Below are 18,959 nucleotides of genomic sequence, written 5' to 3'. Positions count from 1 at the left end.
ATACATTTAACTACGTTATTTTATATTTGAAAACTAGGATTATTTTGGCACTTTCTCTCTTTTAAGACCTAAAGAGAATTCATGGTAAGCAAGAAGAGAGTCATATATTTCCAATAATAGCACACAAAAAATATCATTAATGATAACGGCTGCTAACATGAATGATAAGAAGTTATAAACTGTTAGGAGCTTAGAGTGAAAGGAAAACAAACCCCAAATATATTTTTATTAAATTAAGTGGTTTGAATTCTTTTATTGGACAATGATAAATAATCTCTTTATTGTTTAGAATTACTTAAAGATTAAAAACAGGAAAAATTTGCATACATCTATAGTTTGTTCCCTATTTTAGGGACAAAGATAATACTATAGTATGCAAAGATCTATTATCAGCAAATAATGTGTTTTTAGCCATTTTTGCGAATTAGTATTGATCTAACTTCACTTTTGCCTAGTCTCTTTTGTGAAAAAATGCACCCAATTGTGAAAAAAATCAATAACAACAAGTAGCATTATACTTTACAGATTACAATGCTTTTTTGAAACAATGCTGTAAGAGTAGGTAGTATGTTTATGCCAATTCAACTGATGGAGAAATGGAGGATCTGAGAGATTTTACCACTTATGGTCACATAGATGGCAAAGTAAGGATTCAAACCCAATTTTTCTGACTCCAGGTCAAATGCTCTTCCACTTATAAAAATGACTAGCTAAGGTTGAAGCTATGTGATAGGAATTGTTAGAGAACAAAATGTAGAGAGAGAAGAGCTGGGGTAAAAGCTGAACACCTACTCCTCTACTATTATTGTTCACAATTCAGCAATGATTCTCAAATTTATTTCTTTAACCTATGGACTGAGTTTCATTCCAAAAGCCTAAATCCATCTGCTTGTCCTCAAGTTCAAATTTAACTTATTTCAACCTTAACACATTTAAAACTAAACTTAAATTCTCCCCAGTAACCATCTGTTAATTATCTCCTATTTATCCTCTATATAGCTTGCTTTGTAGCTATTTGCTTGTTGTTTCCCCATTAGACTGTAATCCCTTAAGAACAGGGGTTATCTTTTGCCTCTCTTTATATCCCAAGCATTTAGACAAAATAAGTGCTTAACAAATGTTTATTTATTGAGTGACTGAACTAGCTCCCTTTCCAACTTTTTAAAAAGATGCTATCAATTTTCCTATTTGGTTAGGTCTTTAGACTGTCTCTTCCATTACAACCCTAGTAGTAGCTATAATTTTGTCTATTCCCTTAGTTCTGGACATTTGCAACTCACTGGAAGTACTATGTTCTAATTTATCTCACACAATTCTATCACGTTAATGTTTCTAAAACATCCATTTATCATGTTACTTATTGGTGCAAGAACTTTGCATGGTTTCATATTGGTATTGCTATAAGGATGAAATCTGAACTCTCAAGTCTGATATTCAAGGTCCTCCATAATTTATCTGTTGATAAAAAAATCTGTTGATAATTAAAAACTGTTGCTTTTTAATCTAATTTCTTCATTAGATGATATTGTGAATCTTCTCCAAAAATCTTGTCTTCATGGGATTCCAATTCATCCCAGTCTTCCTATTTGGGATACCCTTTCCTCTGACTATTCAGATAACATCTATTCTTTTGGGCTCAGGTAATTTCCCATATTCTTCAAAAACTCTTCCTGAAATTCATATTAATTTTCCTTTTCTTTGAAACACTACAGCACAACACATAGAACACTTATTTTGACATTGAATTTTTCTTCTTTATACTGTTATTCAAGTTTTCACAGACTAGTTAATCCTAAGATTTGGAATAGGAACAGACCTCAAAATGAGGTATGGTAGAAAGAGCATTAAATCAGGAGGCAGTAGTAGTAGGTGTGAATCAGGGTTCTTTCAAGATCTTAGGCAATTTTTAAATTTAGAGATAAAAGGGTGTTTAGTAATTATATGGGAATTCTGTCTAGGAAGAATCTTTAGAGATTATCTGTTTAGTTCATTTTATAGATGACAAACCTGAGGCCCATGGAGATTAAAAGCCAGCTCAGGACATGGGTGTTTGGCAAATACAAGGTGGAATGGAATGTATAAGTCAAAGTTATATAGGCAGACAGTATTAAGAGTTGAGATATGAACTCAGGGCCTCTGACTCCAAATCCAAGCCCTACTATTGGTGACCAAGTCACATAATTTTTCTCAAGCTCAAGTTCCTCATCTGTAAAATGAGGGTGCTAACTAGATTTCTCTAAGTTTACTTGTAGTTTCAAGATCTTGTTCAACCAATATTTGAAATAAAAACTCATTAAGTATATGCCTTATTTCTCTAACTTAATTGTGAGATTCTTGAGGCCATAGAATATTGAAATGAAAAATATAGAATCAGAAAGACATGAGGAGCTTACCTATCCATCCTTTGCCAGGCTTCATTTAAACACTATACAGAAGTATGTCATGACCTTTTCAAGAGCTCTTAGGTAAGTTCTGCAAAATTTCCTTATATTCTGTCTAAATTTCTCAGGTTATAATTTAGTTCAGTATTTTTTCTATTCTTAATGGAGATGAATAGAATTTGATTTCAATTTTTCTAACAGTGGTTTTTGATAATTAAAACTGCCATAAGAAGAAATAATTGCTTTAGTATTTTCAAAACCAAATATTTTAAAATTCTGAATTCTAACTTGCCATACATCATATTCCACTGTAATAAAATTTCATCTGTAAAAAAGAAACATTGCTTAGTTCATAATATTATTGATATTTAAGAATAGTGATGGTAAAACTATCATATGATGTAACCTAAACCAAGTAATATTAACCTAAACCAAGTAATATTAAACAATGAAAATAGTAATACTAAAAATACTTACTTCCAGTTGATTGTAGATCTATTAGAAGAAGAAAAGTTAGATTCTTGTTTCAAGCTGAATCCCTGAATTTGTTCAAGAGCCTCTTCTAATCGGGGAATTGGCTTTTGATAAACTTGAGTGGATAATAAAAAACATGGAATGGCATAGAATCAATTAGTCATAAAATAATCTCTCTGGTCTTATTTAATGCATCATATAGTTCATAAATAATACAAATGCAAACTTTATTTATCAACAATAAATTTTTTTGAAATAGAAATTTAAAAAATTTTGTAAATAGGTTATTACCTCAAATTTCTCATGGAAAATTTCAGGAAGAGATGTAATAAAGAATTTCAATTGCACCACTTGAATGTCTTCTTTCCATTCAAAAATATTTTGGGAACATTTTAGTTATATCATCCTTGACCATCATCAGTCTCTACATAGTATTATATATTTTATATATTATATATTTTATCTCTTCAGTAGAATAACTTACTTGAGGACAAGGACTGTAACTTTCTTAAGTTATAATCATAACATTTGACATTTACAAGGCACTTTAAAGTTTGCAAAACACTTCATAAACATTATCTTACCTGATTCTCACAATTTTGTGAGACAATAACTAATGTTATCTCCATTTTTGAGAAGAGGAATTAGCACCCATGGCTATATAATTGAGAAGTACAGAAATCAGGATTTGAAACCAGGTCTCTCTAATGAATCTAAATCCATCTATTTCTCTTAAAGCATATTTGCCTCTTTATCTCTTTCCCCACCACTCAGCATAGTTCTTGCCCACTATACATACTTAATGAATATATGTTCAATTGTTGAACTGAATATTGTAGAGTTTAATTTTAGAGTAACACCCCAAATTCCCAGTCTATCTCTCAAGATATTGATTATATTTCCTACATTGATTATATTTCCAACCTTATATTTCTTCTCTTTAGAATCAAATAATTTTAAATCCACAGTGGAAAAAAGGGCTAAAATTGGAATCTGGAGCGACATGAGTTTAAGTCTTGCCTCTGACACTTATTAACTGTGGAACCACAGATTAATCATTTAATCTCTTTTGTGCCTTGATTGCCTCATGTATGAAATGGCAGTAATATCACATGCTTTCTAATGTTGTTATAATAATTAAATCAGATAATATGCATATAAAAGGGAATGGTTAGTGAAGTCTCTGATCAATTTTAAGAGCTTCTCTATCAACCTGATGAAATTATGGGTTGTAGGTTTTTGTTTGGAGGTATCCTGATTCATGCCCAATAACACCCACTAACTTAGAAGAAGACATAAATAACTATGATTGAGATAACCTCCAAGATGATAGAATATTTAAATCTTTAGCGGAAACTTTTATTGTAGAAGTAGATCTGGCCAGTGGTCTTTTAAAAGCAAGCTATAAAATCAGTTTGTTTTCTCTTTATCTCTCTTTAGGACTCTGAGAATGTCCATTTATAGAAGAACAGACTTCTGTTAGGTTTTTTGGGAAGAGAAGAAATGCTCATTTGCATTTTCTTTACAAGAATGAATGGTGATTTAGGGCAGAAGCCTATGGCAGCAGATATACATAGTTGCGAGTATAAGTCTAAGTGAGTATATGTATGTGTGTGTGTGTGTGTGTGTGTGTGCGTGTGCACACACACACACATATGTTAAACATTTAAGTGCTTAATAAATGTGGCAAATTAGCCAGGCACTGTGCTAAGCACTTCAGATAGAAAAAAGGGCAAAAAAACAATTCCTGTGCTTGAGGTGATGATATTCTAATGAAGGAGACAAAAATGCAAACAATTATGTGCAAGTGAGTTATACATAGGATACTATACTATATATTATATATACTATATATAGGACATAATTGACTGAGGGAAGGTACTAGAATTAAGATGGATTTAAAAGATTTCCTGTAGAAAGTTGACTTTCAGTTGAATCTTGAAGGAAGCCAAGGAAAAGAGGGAAAGAGTATTTCAGGTATGGAGAATAGACATTGCAAATGCCCAGAGTCAGGAGATGGAGTGACTTAATTGAGAACACAAGAATAATGTCACTAGACCACAGAATGCATAGGGTAAGGTATAAAAAGACTGAAGGGGGGGGAAGTTATAAAGGCATATGCAAGTCAGAAGATCCTGAAAGTGATAGGGAGCCCATAGAGTTTATTGAATAGAAGGATTACAAGGTCAGATGTACACTTTTAAGAAAATCACTCTGGGAGCTGCTAGGTGGCACAGTGGATAGAGCACTAGCCCTGGAGTCAGGAGGACCTCAGTTCAAATTGCTTCACACACTTAACTGCCTAGCTGTAGGACTTTGGGCAAGTCACTTAACCCCATTGCCTTGCCCCTACCCCACTACCCCAAAAAGAAAAGAAAATCAATCTGGTAGCTGAGTGGAGGATGAAATGCAAGTGGTTAGAGATTTGAAGCATGATACCAACCAGAAGCTTATTGCAGTCGCCCAGACATGAAGTGACTACTGAGGGCCTTTTCTCATAGGAAAGAAGGGAAAATATAAAAGAGATACCATTAAAGTAGACAGGACTGAATATGGAAGATGAGAGTTAGTGCAATGAATTATTTGCATCCTAATGCATTTTCTGTGAGGATGCAATACAAGCTGTCCTGTGCACAATTTGCAGTTGCCTGTCTTGGAACTAGAGAACCCTTTTATCTATTTTTGGGAATAATTAAACCTAAGTTTTATCTGAGATTTATTTTGGAGAAACTTTAGTTGGGGAAACAAAGTAAGATCTAACTCTTAAGCATCAAGTTCCAATGTCTGTGTGAGCCAAGGGGCTTTACATGTGTTGGAAGAGGGAGAAGCTAGGTCAAATTTTATATCATCTAGGAAATAATTTTGAACCAGATGAAAACTAAATAATAATATAAAACTATATAATAATTGGTGCAGAGCATTGGGCCTGGAGTCAGAAAGACCTGCTTTCAAATCTTGCCTTCAGAAATGTAGCTGACTTTGTGACCCTGGGTAAATCATTTAACACCCCTCCCCTCCCCTCCCCTCCCCTCCCCTCCCCTCCCCTCCCCTCTTCTCCTCTCCTCTCCTCTCCTCTCCTCTCCTCTCCTCTCCTCTCCTCTCCTCTCCTCTCCTCTCCTCTCCTCTCCTCTCTCTCTCTCTCTCTCTCTCTGGCTAAGTCTTCTCATTTGTAAATATGGATTATAACAATACCTATTTACTTGGGTTGTTGTAAGGACCAAATGAGAATAATTGTAAAGTGCTTAGCATATTGCTTTGCATATGGTAAATGCTATAAAAATATTAGCTATTCTTACTATTAGCAAATCAAAATATTCTCTAAACTAAACTTCTGATAACCCAATATTTTATTTGATATATACATTATATATGAATATGTATATATATATATATATATATACACACACATATATATTTTAAGGATATACTGTTCTCTTTTATTTGGTCTTCTGTTTTTTTATCAGTGAATTATTAGGTTCATGTCAAAAATAGTGATAGCTTTAAATTGTTTTGTTAATGTATTATAAATTATAAAAACCTGTTCTGCGCTGAGAAGGAGGGATGTGAGCACGCTGGAATTTTTCAGTGACTTCTTCAAACTTCTGTTTTCTTTGTTGAAGAATCTGTTCCCTGATCTGATGTTCTTTTTCTTCTTCTCTTTTGCGTTTCTCTTCAAAAGCTCTATATTAAAATATGCAAACATATGATAGAAGTATTACTATTAAGCAGTCATATTTTAAAATTCACAAGCACAAAAATTGGAAAATTATTTGTCAATTTTATACCTCAGAATTTTCTCAATTTAGCTACAATGACAACTTATATAACTTAAAAATAAGCATATACATATGGATGAATGTTGAAAAACTTTCATAACATGTAATTGAAGAAATAAAATATCATTTAAAATTACTATAATGCAGAAAACAAATATTTAAACACCCAAACTCATACACAAAGACTATAAGGTAAGCTTATTATAGAAGCTTAAATGCTTATTTTTAATAGGTTGGTTTTAAAAGTATTGATGTTAAGTGAATTGAACATAGGCAACATATTTTTTGCTTCTCTATCTCTTTTGAACTTTTTCTTGTTGTTATCCTGTTATACATCCATGGTTGTAATCAGTGTGCATTTTTTCTTTCGGTTCTGCTTTATTCACTTGGCATAACAAGTTAAACCATTATTTCTCTGTATTAGATACATAATTGTCACTTCTTATGATAAAATAATATTCATTATATTTATATTATGCAATTCATTTAGTCATTAGATATTAAAGATATAATTGCAATGGTTATTTTCCCCTCATGGATCAATGCCTTGTCATGGACTCAATGAAACCATGAACTATGCTGAATAGCATTACTCAAGATTAGTATAGAATTCTGACAAAAGATGGTCTACTGAAAAAGAAAAATGGTAAATAAACCACTCCACTATTTTTGCCAAGAAAATTCAATGGGCAATATTTAAAATGTATGGTACTGAAGGTGAGCCCCCTCAGGATAGGTGTCAAACATGTTAAGAAGAGCAGAGAAGATACAAGTAGCTCTAGCACTAATAAGGCATTTGGGCCAAAGCTGATAGGAAGCTCTGTGTCTGTCTGGTGATGAAAGAAAAATCAGATGTTATAAAGATCAATATTGCATAAGAGTCTGGCATGAAAGATCTATGCAACCAAGGTAAGTTAGATTTGGTCAATCAAGAGATGCAAAATTTAAATAAATCAATACCTTGGGTGTCAGTGAACAAAACAGATGGGAATGGGTGAATTCAATGCAAGTAATCATTATGTTTACTACTGTGGAAAAAAATCCCACAGTAGCCCCCACAATTAATAAGAGGGTGAGAAAAGCAGTACTAAGTAAGATATAATCTCAAAAATGAGAGAATGATATCTGTTCAAATCTGAGGCAAATTGTTCAATATCACAATAATACAAGTCTATGATCAAAGCACTGATATGGAGCTGAAATTCATCAGTTCTATGAAGACCTACATCATCTTCTTTGCTTGCTCTTTGTCCTTTGTTCTTGAAGAAGACCATGGCATCAGGGAGGTGATGCTGTGACAAGCACATTAAATGGATTTGAGTGAGGGGATGCAGTGCTAAGTCACCAGTCTCACTTTCTCCTCCAGAGCCATCTGGGTCCAGTGGCCAGATATGAATCAGGACCACTGGAGATGACCTTGGATGCGAGACAATCAGGATTAAGTGACTTGCTCAAGGTCACACAACTAGTTAATGTCAAGTGTCTGGGATCAGGTTCAAACTCCCATCCTCCTGACTCCAAGGTCTGACTCTTCTGTGCTACCTAGTTGCTTTATTGACTACACTAAGGTTGTTTTTGTAGATCACAACAAATTATGGCAATATGGGAATACCAGGTCATCTTAATTCGTATGTGTCAAAAGGTAATAGAACCAAATATGGAACAACTGATTGGCTTAAGATTGGAAAAGGAATATGACAAGGCTATATATTGTCACCTTATTTATTTAATTTATAAGCAGAGCACATCATGCAAAATGTCAGGCTGGACAAATCAAGAGCCAGAATTAAGGAGACAAATCAAAACCCAGGAGAAATCAGCAATATCTTATATGCAATACAACTCTGATGACACAAGGTGAAGAATTAAGAAACTTCTTAAGGGTGAAAGAGGAGAATATAAAAGCTGGCTTTAAGTTTAAATTAAAAAAAAAAAACCCTAAGTGCTTGGGAAATGGTCCCATCACTTGCTGGCCAATAAAGGGAGAATAAATGGAAACTGTCAGATTTTATATTCCTGGGTTCAAAGATAACTGCAGATGCAGCCATGAAATATTTTTGTTCCTTTAAAGAAGAGCAATGCCAAATTTGAACAGTATACTAAAAAGTATACATCACCTTGCCAACAATAATCAAAGCTAAGTTCTATCCAGTAGCAATATTTAACTGTGAGAGTTGGACTATAAGGAACACTGATTGATGTTTCAAATTGTAATATTGGAAGAGACTTTTGAAATCTTTTGGACAACAAGAAAATCAAATCAGTAAATATTTAAAGCAATCATTCCAGACTATTCACTGGAATGTCAAATACCAAAATAATGAGAAGACAGGAAAGGACCCTGATATTGGGAAAGATTGAAGACAATAGAAGGTGGGTGATTTGGACAGGGTCAGAGCTAAGTAGAGAACTTGATTTGGATAGAATTTGTGAGAGAGTGGAGGATAGAAGATCCTGGAGTGCTATGGTTCATTGGATCATGAAAAGTAGGGTGTGACTGAATGAGTGAATGACAACAACAAGAAATAATTATAAATTGTTCCTATAATTCTTAGTGATGTGGAGCATTTTTATCAAATGGCTATTGCTTGCTTAGATTTCTTCTTCTGAAAAATGACTATTCATATTCTGACTAGTGAAAAATTGGGAAATGGCTTTCATTTTTATACATTTGACTAAGTTCTGTCCTCATTAGAGAAACTTGTTGAAAACAGCTTTTCCTGTTTATAGCAGCACGTTGTTTGTGCCTAAATTTTTAATTTTACATAATTAGAATACACTTTTTAACTGCTCTGATCCTTTAAATATAGATCTAAATTAAAAAATTTTAATTATTCATGGGTAGGCCAAGCAGATATAATAAAAATAAATGGTCATTTTAAATGAAATTTGTTATATTTTCTTATTATTTTTTTTTTTAGTTCTTGCAAGGCAATGGGGTTAAGTGGCTTGCCAGAGGCCATATATTTTCTTATTAATAGTGATAATTTATATGGAATTATTTTTATATCCTGCAACTTTGCTGAAGTTATTGCTTTAAATTAATTTTTTTCTTTGGCTCCCTATAGTTTCCTAAGTAAAGCATCATATCTGCAAAATATGATAGTTTTGTTTCTTCTTTGTTTTCTTTATTTCTTCACTTTTTTTTTATCTTAAGTTTATATAACTAGCATTTTGAACACCAAATAAATAGTAATATGATAAGAGATATATCCTTTTTTTTTGGAAAGTTCTCTAGTTTATATTGATTGCACTTAATGCCAGCTCTTGGTTTTATTTATTTATTTGTTGCAAAGCCATTGGGGTTAAGAGATTGTCAAGTGTCTAAGGCTGGATTCTACTGAGTCCAGGGCTGGTGCTCTATCCACTGTGCTACTTTGCTGCTCTAGGAAAATGTTTCTGTTTCCAAATTTGTTTTCCAAGAAAGAATGCATAAATTTCCCATAGTTTATTGTGTTGTTAGTGATATCATATCTTTTTTGTGGTTCTCATTTATTTATATAAGTTATTATGTTGATAATTTTGCTAATAATATTGAGTCAACTCAGTATTTCTGGTATCTGTTGCTTTAGTCTCCTTGGAAATATTTTAAAATTTTTGAATGAATATTCATTGGTGATATCAATTTGTTGTTTTTCTTTTCTATTTTGCCTCTCTCTGGCTAGGGTATCAAGACCATATTTGGTTCACAGAAGAAATTTAGTAGAACCCCTTCTTTTCCATTTTTTTCCCAAATAGCCTATGTAATTCTGGAATTAACTATTCTTTAAATGTTTGCTAGAACTCACTTGCAAATTTTCCTGGATCTCATTTATGGCTCAATTATTTCTTTTTTTATTAATTTAGGCACTATGTATTTTTTTGCAAATATACATCCATTTCATTTCTTTTTAATTTGCAAACATCTTACCTTCTCTTCCTATTATTATCTCCTTCTTCCCTCCCTTGTTAAGAATAAAAATGAAACTCCCATGTATAGTCAAGCATTTCTTTTCCAATTCTTTCCTCTAGCAATCTCATTTCATTTATAAAATTATTTTAAAAATTTAACCTCTTGCCTTCCTCTTTTGACCCCCCAAAATACATCTTCATTTCTTTCAGGAATCCTAATTCAATTTGTGTTCAAATGGAGCAGCCCAAGAGGTCTGGTGTGAAAAGAGGTCTGAAGCTGGGTGAAATTTGATTGATGTCTTCCTGATGTGAACTTTACATTACAAGCTCATGAACAGGTATAAGCAACACAAATGAGCTTGAATTGAAGCTTGAATAAAGTTGTTGATAGCTAACCCGAATGTTCTTTGAGTTCCTAAGAACACAACTTAAATAAATTTAACTACCAAGTACATGGAATTAAATAAGAGAAGTGATAATAAAGGAATATATCTGAAGAACAATGATTCAACAAGTTATTTAATCATTGTCTATAATACTGAAATATGCTGCCAATTTTATTGGTATTTACTTTACTATTACTTAAAAGTTTCACACTTTTTAGCAGGAATGAATATTACAAAGCAGCAGCATCAAAGAAGTAGATTAATGGAAAATACTGAACTGAAACAATGGAACTCAATAATTCAATATATGATAAAATCAATTAAGAAAGAACCTAAAAACAATTAATAATGATTTTCAGAAAGTAAACGTTATGTCTATTGTTAATTGGTTAAAAATGGTTAATATGAAATCTATCTTGTGGTGTTCTGCATTTTAAATTTAACAAAAGAGTAATATAACATTTATTATCAGGGGCATGCTGCCTGTCAATAATAAATGAGTTACTGGTCTGTCTCCACTAATGTCAAAAGACCCCAAACAGATGGACAGCTCCCCTATTTATTACAGATTTGGGGGAATATAGAATAAAGAACAGATCAGGGTAGTGATGTCCTGGGACAATCCCAAGAGGGTATGATTAGTTACAATGCTGAGGTAGAGGGATTAACATGATTGAGTTGAAAGTTTGGTCACAGGGGCTAGCAACAATTCCTTCCTTCCCTCCAGAGAGTCTAGGTGCAAGATAACAACCCATACACCCTAGGAGGATTAGTTTTATGGTTTAAAGATATCAAGCCTGACTCCCTTGGTCTACCCCGCCCCCCCCAAGATCTGTTAAATTCCTTAAGGCAAGACTAGATCAATGTTTACCCAGGAAAGCTGTATTTCTAAACTTAACCCATCACTGACCAATTGGATTCTGAACCAAATTCAGAGGCAGAGAACCATAATTTAAGCAGTTTCAGGAAAAAGCAATTAATTGTAACTAGAATAACTAAATGATTAAGGCTCGATTCAATCTTCTCAGTGCCTAGCACCCTGGCTCAGAAGTGTACCACTTTAACTGCTTACTGTCTATATTAGTGGATTCTCAGAAATCAATACCCACTTTGTATCCATGTCTTTAAAATATTAAAACATACAATCATTTTAAAAAGTTAGTGATAAGTGCTTTTATTTCAATTCAAAGAACATCTAATCAAATGCCTATAATGTACTATGAATTACCGGCTTAAAAATGGATCATAGTTGTGGCATTAAAAGAATATTTGAATATGACTAACAATATGGAAGACTTGACATTTTTTCCCCAATCCTCATGAATTTTTAAAACTCTCCAAAACAATAATTATGTAATAAAGTAATTGCAGCTGTTTCCACAAGCCAATAAACCTAATAAGGTGACAAACTGATTAATAGCAGAGAGACCAATTCCTAATATGTTCACTCATCAGTTCCTTCCCTAACAACCCAAGACAGGGGTTAGATTATTTCTGACTATCCGAGTTCTAGACAGAAACAACCCAACCAGCTGTTTTGGGTCCCACTCAGTAGCCTCTTGCTGTCCTTGCAGTCTCTGCAGTCCTATCTTGCCCCTCCTCTCACACCACCATTCTGTGGCAACAAACAAGCAGGCATCATCATTGCCCACCTCTCTGTGGAAGAGGGAGAAGCACAGGAAACTGAAGCAAGTTCAGCCAGAAGAGCCAGCACATTTCAGATGCACTCAGTTGGACTATGGGGTCCCTGTGTGTGTGACTGTACTAAGGCTTAAGGAAAAAGGGGAATGCCATCCATTTAGGGGGAGTTTTGTTCCCCCTGACCCCAAGTTACTTGGAACAGGGACTGGGGCTAGTGAAAAATAAATTCTTCAGTGTGGGAGGAGTTTGAGTCAGGTTAGATAACCAGTCCTTTGGGGATATACTTGTCAAAGGTAAAGGAATCAGAAAGTGAACAAAAAAGAAATTTAAGGAAAAAAAGACAATGTAGCAAAAATCTCAGAGGAGGAAGAAAATTTAGTAAAAGCAAGAGCATATGCAGGCAAATCAACAGGGAAGATATTAGAATAGAAGGGAAAATGGACATCAAGACACCTAAATGTAGCCATTTCCTAAATAAAGGATCAGTTTTATCTACCCTCTGCTAATCTTATACCTTTAATTTATCTCTCACACTATCATTTCAAGAATTACATAAAAATAGTGGGAATAATGAGTATCAAGTCCTTGAATTCTTTATTCTAATGTATTCCTATTACATAAAATGCTTGTTTTTGATTGCTATTTTTTATGATATTGATTAAGGTCTCTTGAAGCCTTTGCTGTACAGGATTTTTAGCATGAATGAGTGTTATGTTACAATTACAAAGCAGTAGTCATCAAAGAAGATCAATGGAACACACTGAACTGGAATGGAACTCATAATTCAGTATTTGATAAAAATCAATTACTTAAAGAACTTACTATTCGATTAAAATTGCTGGGAAAACTGGCATAAATTAAGTTTAGAGTACTATCACATGTCATATTTTACAATAAATTCAAAATGGATATGTGACATTAATATATTAAGCCATTAAAAATAAGAAGAGAAGCATCATATATATTTCAAAGCTATGGGTAAAATATGCATTCTTAACCAAAACAGGTTAGAGACAATTTCAAAAGAAAAAAAGTTAATACTGATTACACGAAACTGAAAAATTTCTGTACAAACTGTATTAATATGTATTAGTATGTCTGACATAATAATGATAAAAAAATTTGTATCAAATTTCCCAGACAAGGGTTTAGTATCTAAGACATATCTAACTCTAGCTATATCCAAGTGTGTAGGTATGTATATGTATGTATATATGTGTCCATGTATATGTGCATGCTTAGACAAACATCTAAAAATCATTCCTAACAGAGAATATGAAAGGAAATTCCAATTCACTAATAACAAGAAAAATGAAAATCAAAACAACCCTGAGGTTTTAGTTCACATCCTGAAAATTATCGAAGTTAACAAAAGACAGGAATAGTTGATGAGCAAAGAATTGTGGAAAAATAGGAAAATTATCTTATATATGGGCAGTTGGTAGAAATGTGATTCTTTATAACTATTATGAAAAGCAATTTTGAATCATTAAAATAAAGTGACTAAAATGTCCCTCACTTTGACTTAAAGACTGTACAACACATAATCCAAAAATAGTCAATGGTAAGAAGAAAGTCCCTATTTGCAGCACAACTTTTTAGTAGTACTTTCTGTGATAGCAAAGAAATGGAATCAATGGAATATTATTGTGCTTTATAAGAAGAAGAGTAGAACAAGTACAGTGAAGCATGGGAGAGTTTATATGAACTGATTAGTACAATAAGAATCAAGAAAATAATATGCAAGGATTATAATTATTTAAAGAGAACTACTATATAGTAATCACAAGTGAATATTATAAAATTATGAATAAACGTCCAGTCCAAAGAATAGATAAAACATTTCCTTCTACTACTTTTCAGAAGCGACTTGGGGATGTGGTTCCTGAGTGAGGAACAATACATATATTCTCAGATTTTTTTGGATATTTTGATCAGTTTTGCTGATTTTTTTTTCTCTTTCTATTATTTAAAAATATTCTTTGTAATATTGGGTGACTTTGTAAGGAGGTAAGATGGGGAAGAAATAATGAGAGAGAAAAATAAGAGAAATAAGAAAAATAAAAAGAAACAAGAGGAAGAACCAAAAGACATTAACAAAATTAATTTTAAAAGCTATAGTTGAGAAAACATCTTAAATAAGACAGAACTGTTTGGTAGGATCACCATGGGATGCGATTTTAATTCTAAATGGGATTGTTTTGTTTTAGATATTTTAAATTATAAGTGATCATAATGAATACAGAAAATAAAATTTAAATAAATTAGAAAAATCTTACCCAGGAATAAAAGTAACTCATTTTAGAGTGAAGGTGTTGATTTCCTCAAATAAGTGCTCACTATCCCTCAATCTTCCCCTAAATAAAAAGGCAAGAATTTGAACATTACAACCTGTCAATGATCTTTATAAAATTTGATAAAACTTTGTCTAACAATTTATTTGAATCTTCACTGGATAGAAAAAGAGATGTGTGTAACACTAACTTATTTCTTGCTTGCTGAACCTCAAAATACAAAAGACTAAATAATAAATTAGATTAGTCAAATTCTTAGCTTTCATTTGACTATAAATGTAAACAAATGAGGAGCTAAAAATTCAAAGGCTATTTTTAAAGGCAACAATGACCATCAAAATCCCTAAACTAATTTAACTAGGTAGACATTAGCAATCTATGGATATGAAAGAAAATATAAATTGGGGAACAAAGAAGGTAGAATAGCATTTTAAAAGTACTTCCAAATAGATTAAGACACATGAGATTTAATCTTGAGTAGGAAATCAAAGAAAAAAAATCAAGCAAAGTAATTTTCCAGTCCAGGTAGGTCAAAACAGATAAGTTGTCTGTAGACAGGAGGGATAGTTTGGCCAGGAAAGACTGGGCCAAGCATTTCAGTACAGGAAGAAGATATGCAACAGGACATGAAGTTCAAAATCCAGCCCAGAGAGGCCTAAACATAGGCCCATGTGCAGGAATGTGTACAAACTCTTAAGCTTGGTTGTGAGCCATCCAGTGGAACACTGTTCCAGGACCCAGAAATCTGGGTGGCCTGGACCCCAGGAAGAGAGCAGAGACTCAATTCAAGTTTCCTGCCCAATCTGAAACATAAAGAGGACCAACTAGGGCAGAAATCTCAGACCAAAGAGAAGCCTATAGGTTTGTCACTGAACAAGTGGAGCTTTCAAGTTGATTAATAGTTGAAACTGCAAATGAGGTTTGCAAACTCAGGTCAAAGACTTATAGAACAAGGGGTGGCTAGGCGGCACAGTGGATGGAGCACTGGCCCTGGAGTCAGGAGTACCTGAGTTCAAATCCCGCCTGAGACACTTAATAATTACCTAGCTGTGTGGACTTGGGCAAGCCACTTAACCCCTATTTGCCTTGCAAAAACCTAAAAAATCAAACAAACTTATAGAACAAAGACCAAGAGAGCTGAGATGATACTTTATCTGGGTAATTCCCCTCTGTGCACAATGAAAGCTTACAGTTCCCCAGTCAGAGCTGGACTCCTCCCAACACCTCATGCCCTAGAAGATTCACTCTGGCCCTGGAACTCATACTTCAGAAGTACTCATTGCTCCCAGAACTTCTATTTCAGGAGTTTATGCAGGACAGACACCAATTCCAACCAGGCTGCGCTCCTCTGCACTTCTCTATCATGCTCCTTGCCAGCTTTCTCCCCGCCCCCATTCACTTCCAGCTGCATTTTATGTGTTGTCTACTCCATTAGAATGTAAGCTTCTTGGAAAAGGACTTGAATTCTTTTTGTTTATATTTGCCCTCCCAGTGCTGAGAATAGTGCTTGCCACATAATAAATGCTTGTTGACAGGCTGACTGATTCAATAATCCTGATAAAGCATGAGTAAAATCAGCCCAGGATTCCCTCCAGAAATGCAGTGCCTGGCCTGATATAAAGTCCAAAGTTGGCTGGAAGAACAAACAAAGAAAACCTACATTAAAATCTATTATGGTGGCAGAGATGTGCAAGACATAAACCCAGAAGATAAGAACAGCTCCAAAATATCTATAGAGAAAAACTTCAAGTTTAAAATACAGCAGAGGCACAAATTCAACAGAGAATTCCTGAAAGAGATGAAATAAATTTTTTTAGAAAATTTAAATTGTTCTTTTAAATGAAATGAAAGCTCCTGAGGGAAAAAACTGGAAAAGAAATGGGAGCATGGAAGAAACTACAATAAAGGGAATTATAGTTTGGCACAGTAGAATAAAACCTTATTCTTGCAGCAAAATGCTGAAAATCAAAATTCACTAAATAGAAGTCAATGATTCCTTGTGAAAACAAATAAGAAACTTTGTTTTATAACAGTCAAGTAAATAGAAGCATAAGGCACTCCTTGTTCTGGATAACAGATCAAGGAGGGATAATTTAAGAATCAATATGCTACCTAAAAACTGTAACATCAACAAAAAGAATGTAGACATCTAATTTCAAAAAAAAAAAAATAAGAGAAACTGTCCAAATATTTTAGAATAGAAAGAAATCAACTGATTGGTTCCTCAAAGAAACCAAATGAAAACTCCAAGTAACACAATAGACAAAATCCATAATTTCTTGGTCAAAGAAAAATACTGCAAACAGCTGGAAGAAAGAATTGGGGAATGGTTGAACAAGTTGTGGTTATGGATGTAATAGAACAATGTTTTACTTTAAGAAATGATGGAAGGCCAGTGAAGTAGGTAGAACCAAGAGAAAATATAGACAATGGCAATATTGCAATATGAAGACAAAAACTCTAACTGGTATTCTTGAGGTCTAGAGATGAGATTATGCTATAAATCTCTTGAGAAGACAAACTTGTTTTTTTTTGGTGAAATGGATACTGTAGGAATTTTTTTTTTTGAAAGGCAATGGGGTTAAGTTGCCCAAGGCCACATAGCTAGGTAATTATTAAGTGTCTGAGGCCAGATTTGAACTCAGGTACTCCTGACTCCAGGGCCAGTGGTTCTATCCACTGAGCCACCTAGCCACCCCAGGAATTTGTTTTGTTCTATTATACATGATGGTAACAGATGAAATTTTCTTTCTCTTGTGGTGGAGAGGTGAAAAATGGTAATTTCTGTTGATTAAAAAGTTTTTTTTAAAAAATATTCAAATACTTCACTAATTTGTATGTCATATATCAAGGAATCTTAGCATTTAGCCCCATGAACCAGGAAGACATCTAAGCATAAAGATCTATTTACAAAGTTCATTTAGCTTTTATTAGAAAGTTACTCAGAGCCTACTAATTCTTATTTTACAGACATTAATTTCTAACAGTTAACTGTTTATCAGCCCCTTTTTTTCTAATTCTTTACTGGCAATAGGGGCAGCTAGGTGGCTCAGTGGATAGCCAACCTGCCTGGAGTCAGAAGGACCTAACTTCAAATCCGGCCTCATACACTTAAAAATTGCCTGCGTGACCTTGGGCAAGTCACTTAACCCTACTGCCTTGCAAAAGCTAAAACAAAAAAACCCCAATACTTTACTAGCAAGAAGCAGCAAAATTATTAAAAAATCTTGCTTTTGTTGTTTGCTAAAACTTTTTCCCACTCTAATTGACACATATTCATAGTTCTTGAGGGTTTTTATGAAAATCAGTTAAGATAAATATAGGTAGAATTCAAGTTAGAATATTATCTCATTATTTTCATATTTTTATAGGGAGATAATACTATTATTACATGTATGCTTGATTTTCTGAATCCAAGTGAAGGACTTTAAAAATTATTAAATTTCACCATTCTATTGTTTAATGTATTTTTACAGTATCTATAAATTTGATAGGTCATTTGTACTTCCATCTAGTACCAATGAATGTCTTCCATTGATGTAAATAACTGAATTGCAAAAGACTTAGGGATCCCAATGGCATGCCACTGGTCCATTAATGATTAGTCTATGGTTTCAGTAATTAAGTACCTTCAATTATCCACCCATCTGTTAAGTTCACTTAGTTTGTGTCTATGGAGTTTATAAAAATGAGTACCTAAAATTATGATGTCTGCTCTATTCTCCTAAAACAGTGTCTGATCATTCCTGAATTAAAGAATCACAAAATTGAGATTGAGAAGGGGCTATAATAGCCACCCATCTAGTAAACCCATAAGCATAAGGAATTGCCATTAAAACATACTGACAAGTGGCCATCTAATTCTGCTTGAAGACCTCTAATGAGGTTAATCTCATTTTTTTCAAACCATTTTTTTTAGGTTTTTGCAAGGCAAATGGGGTTAAGTGGCTTGCCCAAGGCCACACAGCTAGGTAATTATTAAGTGTCTGAGACCCCAAACCATTTTTGAACAGTTTTAATCCTTGGAAAATTTTTCTTGCTATCAAGTCTAAAACTGTGTCTTTGAAATTTATACCTACATTTTTCCTGGTTCTTCCTTCTGGAGTCAAACAGACT

The 18,959-nt window shown here is 33.5% G+C and overlaps 1 protein-coding gene across 11 annotated transcripts in view; it reads right to left on the bottom strand.

Annotated features, from left to right (window-relative positions):
* CEP126 (centrosomal protein 126) overlaps window positions 1–18,959 on the bottom strand; it is a 113,128-nt gene that overhangs the window by 72,260 nt on the left and 21,909 nt on the right. For all 11 annotated transcript variants that reach the window (XR_012474358.1, XR_012474357.1, XM_074216549.1 and 8 more), the window contains exons 3-4: window positions 6,394–6,536; window positions 2,859–2,970 (exon numbers count right to left, since the gene is read on the bottom strand). Coding sequence is in view for 9 of the 11 variants with exons in the window: in XM_074216549.1 (XP_074072650.1) it covers window positions 2,859–2,970; window positions 6,394–6,536 (255 nt within the window). In the remaining 2 variants the exon portion in view is untranslated. The remainder of the gene's footprint in view (window positions 1–2,858; window positions 2,971–6,393; window positions 6,537–18,959) is intronic.

The sequence above is a fragment of the Macrotis lagotis genome, chromosome 1 (genome assembly GCF_037893015.1).
Source record: "Macrotis lagotis isolate mMagLag1 chromosome 1, bilby.v1.9.chrom.fasta, whole genome shotgun sequence".
NCBI classification, from domain to species: Eukaryota; Metazoa; Chordata; class Mammalia; order Peramelemorphia; family Peramelidae; genus Macrotis; species Macrotis lagotis.
The sequence above is the reverse complement of the archived record's forward strand: the minus strand, read 5'-3'. Positions and strand labels throughout refer to the sequence as shown.